Below are 10,879 nucleotides of genomic sequence, written 5' to 3'. Positions count from 1 at the left end.
CGGAAATCCATTTGGGAGGGGTTGGGGCCCGTAGATAGATGAGGAGGCATGTTACCGCTAGTAACGGCTGCTAGTGTGGATGTCGCTAATGTGAGATGAGGCGCACGATTAACTGTGTGCCCTGGCTAAGAAAAGACTAGCACATCTGAACCTGCATTATCAGTTCAACACAAAACACGCGTACACTCGTTTGCACTCATCTGTTTCAGTCAGTCTCGCTGCTTTCCCTCATTTATTTCATGGTGTTTTTATTCTCTGTTCATTAATTGAAAGATTTGCTGCATTGTTGCTCCATCCACCCATCCTCTTAGTGATTTTTCTCTGTTTTAGTTTTTCTGCATTTCCACCCTGTTCTCTCCACAGAATTTACCTTTCTTCATTTATTTCCCATATCCTGACAGTGTTTAGTCTGTTGAGGATTATACGTTTCACACTCACTACAGAACATATTAGTGCATCAAAATGAATGCTTCCCTTCCCTTTCAAAAATTAACCATGGTTTTTCTATAGCAATATTGTAGTAACCATGACTCTAGTAACCGTTTTTTTTTTTTTTTGTTTTTTTTTGTAGAAAACGTGGTGTTGATGCAATCAATCATGGATTACATCAGTGATAGTGTAGTATCCATATAGACACTATGGTTTACTATAGTAATATTGTAGTAACCATGGCTGTAGTAACCTTCTTTTTTTTTTTTGGCAGAAACCATGGTTTTGATGCAATTAACCATGGTTTTACCATAGTAATATTATAGTATCTATACAGTAACCATGGTTTTATTATAGTTATATTGTAGCAACCATTACTGTAGTAACCATGGTTAATTCTAAACCATGGTTACTATTGTTTTACTACAAATACCATGGTTAAACTATGGTTACTGTAGTAAAAACCATGGTAAATTTTTATAAGGGTTACAAAAATGAATCATTGTAACCATAGTATTTTCCTTAGTTTCGTCAAAATACCACTAAAATGCCAAAACTTTTACTACAGTTATGGTTAACAGTGTAAAACCACATTAATTTCATAGTGTATATCCCTTAATATGTGTAAGATGTTTTCACAATTTTCTGTAATTTGGGTTAATTGCTTTTTTGATGACAGTGGCAGTTAACACCAAGTTACCACAGTTCTATTGTAGTAACAATAAACATAGACAAAGAACATATCGGTGTTCAATTAATTTTTTCATTATCAATATCTTAGGTCAAAACTTATAGACACGTATAAGGGAAATTGTATATTTGGTCACCATTTCTTTAAAGTGCTTCATTTTGAATCACCTTTGCAGGTTACTTTAATGGTCCTGCAGTGTGACAAATTATTTTTAAAAGTACAAATACACCCTGTAGCCTCTATAAGTCATAAAAACTATGATATTTAGGTGGTAACTATGGTTACCATGGTAAACTGACTGTATTTCTGTTACTTTTGCATTGTGTGTTTGTGATAAGTGTTTGCACCCTCTGTTCCTGTACTTGTGTTAGTGTTGTTGGTGTATAGTAGTGCATGACAGGTAGGCCGTGTTCGGGAGTTTGTAGATGCTGTGCATTAGTGTGCATGTTGCTGTGTATCTAATTGAAGAATCACATGTCTCAGCATTTTTCTTGCATGTGTGTTGCGGGTACAGTGACATAAGAGTGAGACTGCGTGTGTGTATTTCTCGGTTTGAGTGGGGTGGTGTGTGTAACTGAATAAACGGGTACGAGTCGGCGTGTGTATGTGTTTCATATGCTGTAACACAGGAGTGAGACAGTGTGTGTGTTTATTTTTGGCTCAGTGCGAGCGTGTCGATGGCTGCCGATGCGTCGCAAAGGAAAGCTCTGAGATACCAGCAGACCCTGGTCAGTCACTGTCTTTCTGTCCCTCTCTTTCTCTCTCCCGTTGTCTTGTTGTCTTGCGCCGAGGTGTTTCGCTGTCTTGCTGTTTGTGGGTGGCTTGCTGAGGTGTGTCATGGTCAGTCTGAGCTGTTCTAACCTAGAAACACTTGTCTGCCCAAAATACGACTCTTTAAATAATGGGTCTCAAAGTCTTTAACTTCAATAGCCTCTGCTTTAATTGATTTTCCATTCTATTCTTAGTGGTAACTCGCATGGAGTTCACTGGGCTGTTCTAGCACAACTCATGAATAGGTATGAGAATTGTCATAACCTGTGTCAGCACCCTGGTGATTAAAGACAGTCTGTCTCGGAAACTTCCATTAGTGTTTAGCCAACCCTCAGTACTGGAGATCTGTGGATTAGAGGTTCCTTATCAAATGTTTTTGGGTTTTACAGGAGAGAATTTTCCTCTTCCGACCTTTTTGCTGCTTGCTTGCTTGATGTCAGTGATTTTATGGTCACCACTTTTTCCTACTTTGCCTTTCTGAAAGCTTTCTACGACGTCTAAATCTTTTACTAGATATCTGCAAGACATTTGGAGTGGGAAAAGTCTCAGGATTCTGAAGATTATAGCAAAACCACAAATGCCCTTTGAGATTATTTGCAATGTCATAGACTTGCTGATCTAAGCTGGTCTGTGGATTAAACCTCATAATTCCTGTAAACTACAATGTAGCTGCAGTTTTTTGAGATTGTGTGTGCTAACCTACGCTCCACATCTCTGCTGCTATATGCTAGCAGAAACCTGAGCATGCAGGTTAAATATACGCCTAACCCCTTCCTTCAGGCTGCTGTCAGTGGCCAAAGTGCAGCCACCATACAGCAAAGGAGCGTATGGTCAGCTTATGAAGTACATTAAGTTATTTCCATTGGACAGTTTATTAGGAAGGCCAGTGGATTATACAGCAGCCTCAAAAAGTATTTGGACACTCAAATACATTTGAATGTTTGTGCAATATATGAAATGTCAAACCAAGTATTTATTTTATTTACTTTTCAAGCAAAACATTTCAAAAACAAGTTTGTTAGGTTTCAAATGATGAAACAATAGATATGTTGTTCAAATGTAGATTATTTGGACACAATTTCCTCAGGACCAGTTGGTTAAAAGGAATTGCAATTTCTGAGAAAATGTGTAGCATAATTTGTTTGCGGATACCGCTTGGTTTGATATTAGGCAGTCTGATCACACTGTGAATTCGGCAACAGGAGGTCGGAAGTTCTGGTGCTGAAATTGTTCTGTACTTGGCGAAATTCTAACCACTGCCCCCAGTGGCCGAAGCTGGAAGTGTTGTTGACTGTATGGGCATGTGTGAACTCCCGTCTCCAGGTTAAATGTCCACAGGGTGGCCTCAAAAGCGTATGTTTTGTTGTAAATTATGTAATACAGTCAACAGGGATGCATAATTTATTAACAAACCCCAACCCTAAACCTAACAGTCAGTGAAATAAAAAATGTAATTTTAGAGTGGAAATGCAACCTCTGAATTGTGCTCACCATTGTTTATGTGAACGCGATTACTTCCTGTTTCCCATGGAACCAGAACCTGTGTCTCAGAGGCTAGCAGTGCCACAGGGAAAGGTGACCAAGAATATCAAAAATATCTGATGGGGATAATGCTTGTCAGTATTTTGGCAGTATGGGGTCGATTTTAGGGTACATGAACTTTTGAAAGCAACATGTCGATTTCCCATGTGATCGTGTTGTATTATGCACATGAAATGAGATTCAGATCTCATTTGGCTTAAATGTCCAAAAGTGTTCAGATACCTTTTTGGGTCACCATATCCTTGCTGGAAGAAAAGGATTGTGCAGAAAATGAGAAGAAGAAAAAAAGGTCAGGTGTCAAAAGAAAAGAAGAGAGAAAAAGTAGAAGATTAAATATGGCAAATGTGTGTGGAGACAGGGTGAAAGAGTGTACATTTTTCAGCTGTCAGTTTTGCACTCTCACAAGTCATTAAGCTCTCACACATAACCTCCCCTCAACCTTCCATTTCTCCACCTGCCTTCCTCTCTCCTAACCGCTCTCTCTCTCTGGATTCCACATCGATTTTCCTCTCCTGTCGCACAATATGGGAAAATCGCCAGGACCAGGAGCTTTTTTTAACCTCTGCAAGTTTTACGCATAAACGCATTACTGCCTCTGCTGTCCCCTTTCTGTCTGTCTCGCACACAATGGAGATTCCTGTTGGGAAAAGGATCCAGTCAAAGGAATATTTGCATATGTTTCATCAGAAGAGGCAGCACACTAATATACCACACTGTGAAATAATAGTATTAATGGAATTGTTATGGAATTACTGATATAATGAGACTCTGACTTGTAAAATGCCTTAACGTCTTCATAGAACTAGTAATTACAAGTTGGAAACTCTGAATTTTATGAAAGTTCTTGAACTAAAATGGCAGCAGCCTCAGCAGTTAAAGGTAGTTTAGACATATTTCTGTTTGATATGCCATTTTATAATAACTACTCTTTCCTGTAGCCCTTTCTTTATTCTTGAACATTTTGCAAGAACAAAGAATGGATGAATTAATGTAGTGATAACATTTACATTAAATATATTTAACTGCCTTCGTACCATAGTGTAGCATTGAGGATGTATTTAATCCATTTAGGTGTTGCTATAGAAACAAATAATAGATCAGTCCGAGGACGTTAACTGCTCTTTGTAGAATCTTTAAAGTTAACGCCATAAGAGTTGTCACAGTTAGATACAGTAATTCCAATTCAGTGTGAACACAGCTAGAGACTATTTAGCCAAAGACGGAGCACTTGTCTTAAAATGAATAGAAGAAATTGGATCGGCCAAAATGGCGGATGTAGGAAAAAAATTTTCCGCCTTACACGTAAAAAAAAAAATCTAGCCACCTTTTATATACAGACATCGCCTGTCAGTTAAGTTGAGACTGCGCTTGCGCATTAGCTAGACCAGCCTGACAAATAGCATCTCAGCATCATCTGAGCTAAAGAAGCACAATTTATGCTTATTTGAAATATGCTCTTTGATCCTAATCCTGACCCACCCTGATTTCAGTCTTTCCCCATTTAAGTAGATAGGAGCTGTACTTTTATGGCGCTATGGTGTGTTCCCTCAATGGACGACGAGTGGAATGACTTGCCTTGAAAGGGACTTTGACACAGCGTAGGTCTGCAAGGATCAACGTGACAACAGCCCCACCTTGATAGTGGAGTGCTAGTGCACCCCCAACCAGTGTACAACACTATTCACTGGCGGTGGTCGGCCTTTTACTACCACGGTGGCAAAAATAATTCCAACGCAACAGCCCTAACACAGCAATATTACTTTTGAACAGAGAGAAATTCTGTTTAGAAAGTCTACACACATTTCGCCAATTTATTCAGTGTTTTCTGTAGGAGTTAATACACTATGTTTCTGCTCAGTAAAGAGTATTTTTTTCATAGGCCTATATAGGATCTATCCGGTGCCCAAGACATAAGTGACTTAAGTGTATGTGACTGGTCATAAAGAATTGTTTTTTAGAGCAAACAAGGCCTGTTTTACACTGAATACAGAAACATTATGTATTTATTTCAGCTCCAATATTAACAAGCTAAAGCGTTGACATTGCGTGTGTAATCAGCGTGACTTTACATCACAGAGTAGAGTTTGAGTGGCAGCTGCAAGTAGAGTTTCGGCACTGAGTGTATTCTTGTTGCGTGTTGCATGCTGAACTTAGCAGGAAACATTTGGATTGCACTAAATAAATCTATTCATCAACACAACCTTTTGCAAAATAGAATATGAAGCAACATGAAATAAAGGCGTGAACTACTTGCAAATTTGGCACACAGTGACAGCAAACGGTACTTTCTGTTCAAGTATGACTGGATCTAAATTGAACCAGTTAATAGCCTATATTTTGTGCTTAAGGTTCCGTGTTAATTATTTACAATTTGGAAGCAAATGTGATCCACCTCCTCATATAAATTTTATTTAATGATGAAAGTTTGTAGTATTTTTTAATAGCTCTCTCCCAGTTACAATTTTATAGTTTATAGTCGTTATTAAAGGAAATATTCTATGTAGAAACACATAATTCACTTTATTTTCTGTATACCACCGCTCTTATTAGTTGAAACAGCATAACACAAGCCTCTGTTGCAGTTACACTGAAGCTCCGCTTATGTGTATGGTGTGAAACAGGCCTTCATGTGTATTCATTTACAGGAATGTTTACTTATGAATATGTTGAACAGCGCTACGTGTTGTTTTTAATGGGCACAGTTAAGTGATTTCACTTCCAGGTCACACAGCTGTGGATGTCCTCTTCTTTAGCAGCGAGGCCTCTGGGAGTCTGACTGCTGAATGACAGCAATGAACAGAGACTGAGAGTAAAATAGAGAGAGAGTGTGTGTGTATGTGTGTGTGTGTGGAGGAGATGTGCAAGAGAAAGAAGAGGAGTTGTGTTTGAACTTTCAGTTCATTAATGGGCAGAAATGCAAATAATACAGTTATGATCATGGCTTTGATTTTGTATATTCGTGAGGTTTTTAAAATTAAAGGCTACGCTATAATATTAGAATCATAAGTTTCTAAAACAGCCTTCTTTTTTAAGGTTGTGTGGCCTGTTTCTTATCTTCATGGCACTTTTAATATAACTTTTCATTAACTTCCAATAGCATAAAGCTTAACTAATCAGTAGTTCATGTAGATTCAAAAAGGAAAATACATGAATAAATGTTTAATGACATTTCTAATTAGATAAATGCACATTTAAATAATGAGCCTGTTAAGCATCTCAAGAAGTGTCTGTCTGTCTGACATGTCTTTGTAATTATAATTTTTATCTGTACAAATGTAATAAATACTGATTATTTCACAGGTGTAATTCAAAAAAACAAAACAAAAGCAAAGCGGAATATATAATTCTGCCACAAACAAAACTGTTCTCTTTGAATATTTTTCAAAGATTCAGGTAACCTGACAAATGTATTTTTGTCCTGAAAAGCACTATTTGGTTGATTCTCACAAAAGTCTGTGAAGAAAATGCTCTGGTCATATTTCAATATCAATACAAAAAAGAAATTATATTTTATATTTTCTGACCGTAGTTAGAAAATTAAGCCTAGATTTAGGAAAATTATAATTTTTTGCATTTACGACTATTTACTATTACTGATTATTTTCAGGACACTAATGTACAGTAAATTCTCATTACCGTAATGCATCCAGACATTTAACTATTTCAATTTCAATGACGATTCTCAATACTGTAACACTTTTTTTTTTTTTTTTTTTTTTTTGGCATTACAGTAAAAAAAGATGCTGTTGTACAAAGATTTTTAAAATTTAATTAAGTGAAAATTAAATGCAGTACCTAGCGAGTATTAGATGTAAAAATAAATGTACTATTTAATTAGTATATTATATTATTAAATTATATTTAAATGTGTGTAACTGTCACGAAAATAATGTCACAATGTAAAGATCACAATTGCCCTTCACTTTCTATTTGCAAAATATTATGTATCATTTGTTTCTTTTGATTTTGGAGTAAACTAGGACCAGGACATTTTCTTGACAGGTTTAGTTTAAATCAACTAATTATAGCAACCCCAGGGCCTTGTAAACAAAAATCTGTTTCCAGCTTGACTAGTAAAAACCTGTGCTTCCTGACTCCCAGCCAAAAAGAAAGCCAGCTAATCAAATGATAAAAAGTGAGAAAGTGTTGCGTTTGTGTGCAATATGTTCCCGTGGTCATGCTGTTTGAGGCTGAGATGAAGCATTTCGATGATGAAATAATTTTTGTTATTGACTTATTAATGAAAGTTATTAAAAAGTGTTACCTATATCATTATTGCACTTCTTTTCATACGAAGTGGCTTGAATGTTCAGTGGAGAGGTGAAAGGAAATTATACGGACAACAGGGGGAATGCTATCGGCATATTACTTGATTGATTCAAACTGGGTCGCTCGTGCAAGCACCAAAAGGCAACATGTTAAAGCATTGGCACTACTCGCCAGGCCACATGTCCATCTCATACTGCTTTTTACATCATTATGTGGGCAGAATTTTCCATGTTGGTGACAAAATTCCAGATCAAATATAATTTTACATCCCTGTGCAAAGCTGATGAGCAGCATGAAACGGCAGACACAAATCAAAACCAATAATGCAGATTTAACAGCACAGATGACAGTGAATGAAGTGACTCATGAAAAACGCTCCCACTTAACTTTAGGTCTAAAGCATGTCAGTACCATCCAGATATGTGCAGTGGACTAGAGCTTCAGGATTAGGAACTACAGCCATGTGAATTAACAGCTGCTGACAGCCCACTGTCAATCACAGTCTCTGAATGAAGTCCGCTGCACTATGGGTAATGTGGTTTGCTTGTGTTCACCTACAGGACACCCACTGTAAGGCAGATAAAGTTACTAATATTTGAATATTTTGTGAAGGTGAAAAGGACAAGGATAGAGCGGTAGAGAGGAGGAACATAGGTAAAAAGATAGAAGCAGTCTGACAGAGGGAAAGAGAGCACAATATGATAAGGGAACCCATCAACACCTTTGAGACTGTTCTGAATTTTGATCAGATTCTGGTGAGATTAAATCATTATGATTTTTTATTTCAACTAAAGATCTCTGTAAATTGAGAGTGTGCTTAAATATTAATTGGTAACAGTATTATTTTACACAGGAATAGAATATTATTCTTACATATGGCTGAATGATAAGGAGGCATTGACCAATGCAATGGATATTATTGTTCTTTTTCACAAGCAGTATTCTTTAATAGAATTTAATTCTTCTGCTGAAAGTCAGTCTATGTTCTAGAAGTTTTCATGTGCAGGACCCATTTTTTCTATGTATTTATATGATTATGTATCAATAAAAGTTACAGCTTAATGAAACATGATGTTGGACAGGGAAAAAAAGGTTCTGTGTAGAACTTCTGCTACTCATTGTGTTGCACATCTGTTACAAATACTAAGTTTAAACATATTTCTAAAAAAGGGGTTATATGTGTACTTGTGTTGATTGCTGTTTGGAGAAATGCATGATCAGTGTTTATCCTGATCTTCTGATCTGTCTGTCAGTGAAAGTGTCAGATTATATTATCACACTTACACACACTCATGCAAATGCATACACACTGACCATTATAACTGTGTTTTTAATTAACTCTCAAAGTCACTATGTCCTTCACTGCTTGTATCTGTTAGCAACTTTCACTCACTCTGCTCTGCCTCTTTTTTTTTTTTTTTTTTGCCTCAAATCCCTTAAGAGTCAAGTAGAATTTTGCTTGTCTTATATGCAAAAAATTGATCTTTGCACTATTATTTAAATGGTGAGCTGTGAGATGGTTTGTTCTTGGTCTCATCCTTGGTGAATTTAATAATTTTTTCATTATTTTCTCTTGTATGGACCAAAAATTACAATAGCACTATCATTGTTTGGGTGTGTGTCAAGATTGAGGTAAATGTGATCATACGCTCAGATTTTATAGAAATTAGAAACAAGCTGTGGGTTTAGAACATATTTTAAAACATATATATATTTTTGAGTTTTCAGGTGTCAAAGATGTTGTTTGTTTTTTTGAAAGGTGAAAAAGTTTGGAGGTTGTATATGTGGTTGTACAGTATACATAGAGAGTTGTTAGAGAGGTTAGGCCCTCGGAGTGCTAGGCCTTAGTGGCTTTGAAGTTTAGTGTGAACTGGAAATCAGTTATAGGAATGTGGAAAACAGATGGAACTGATGAGCAGAGGGAAAGAGTGTGTTTTGTACAGAGTGAGAACATGTTTGTAAAGTAAATGTTTCTCTGTTCTGTGTCTCTCTCACGCTGTCATTCTAAATCAGAGAATTGACCTCAGAAAATTAAAGAGACAATGATGTCGACAGCCTTGAGTTCTCTCTCTCTCTCTCACACACACGCACAAAGTTTCTAGTCTCTTACCTGTCCTGATCATGTAATAGATGAGAAAGGTTTAAAAAGGCATAAGTGTGTGTGTGTGTGTGTGTGTATGTGTGTGCATATGTTCAAGTGTAGTGTATAAATAAATGCTGTTCAATAAGTGTGAGATGATCTGTGGAAGAATGTCAAGTTCCTTTACAGTATGTATAATACAGGAGCTAGAAATGAGGTGGGTTTGCATTTGTCTCTATTAAATACCAAATTCAATTTTTTAATTAAAAAATACATTAATTAGGAACATTTAGCAGTCTTTTTGACTTTTGTTCTAATTAATTGTATAACAATACTTTAAAAACTTTTCAAACTTCCTTTAATATGTCATTAACAAACATTACATTATATAATTCTTCATTCAGATTATTATTTAATGTATTATTTTTATTGTAATTATTTAATACACACACAAATATTTCAGTCTATTTTTATGATTTACGCATTTTAATTGTGTTAAACTTTAACAAACTTAAATGTATAAAACTTAAATATATTTAAGTTTCATTAATTTAATTTGATAAAGACTACTCTGATGGAAATGTATTACATAATTGAAATATGTAAATCTTTAAAAAAAAATTTTTTTTTAAACTCAATTCACAAGTTATTTAGAAATATCATGAAACTTATTTAAGTATATTCATATATTTTCACATTTAGTCATGCATTAATGTACATGAATTATAGATCTGTTAAGCGTTATGATAATTGTGAATGACTTATTCATGAAAATTCTTACTTAGTGTTACCACTATTAATAAACAATAACTTTAATACAGTTAACTTTAAGTTTGTGGACTTTTATGAGCAAAAATGAAGATAACAGTATATAATGTGCTGTATATTACATACACTGTATTAACTTCAAGCAAAGTTAGAATTAAGACTAGAAGAAGGGCAAAAGGGGAAATAATTAAAAAAAGAAAACCCCTTGGAATAGTCTTCATTTGGAAAGCATTTACATTTATGTTTACTTTGAGCTTTACATTTTAAAGTAATTGAACTCTTCATACTGCTTTCAGAAACCAGCAATTATGAAGCTGAAAATATAAAAC

The 10,879-nt window shown here is 35.6% G+C and overlaps 1 protein-coding gene across 2 annotated transcripts in view; it reads left to right on the top strand.

Annotated features, from left to right (window-relative positions):
* Positions 1–1,741: 1,741 nt before the first annotated feature.
* The window catches only part of LOC127453070 (chloride channel protein 1-like), a 36,348-nt gene continuing 27,210 nt past the window's right edge, over positions 1,742–10,879 (top strand). For both annotated transcript variants that reach the window (XM_051719089.1, XM_051719090.1), the window contains exon 1: positions 1,742–1,848. In XM_051719089.1, coding sequence (XP_051575049.1) covers positions 1,798–1,848 — 51 coding nt within the window. In that variant the 5' untranslated portion in view covers positions 1,742–1,797. The remainder of the gene's footprint in view (positions 1,849–10,879) is intronic.

This window comes from Myxocyprinus asiaticus, chromosome 15 (assembly GCF_019703515.2).
Source record: "Myxocyprinus asiaticus isolate MX2 ecotype Aquarium Trade chromosome 15, UBuf_Myxa_2, whole genome shotgun sequence".
Taxonomy (NCBI): Eukaryota; Metazoa; Chordata; class Actinopteri; order Cypriniformes; family Catostomidae; genus Myxocyprinus; species Myxocyprinus asiaticus.
The sequence above is the reverse complement of the archived record's forward strand: the minus strand, read 5'-3'. Positions and strand labels throughout refer to the sequence as shown.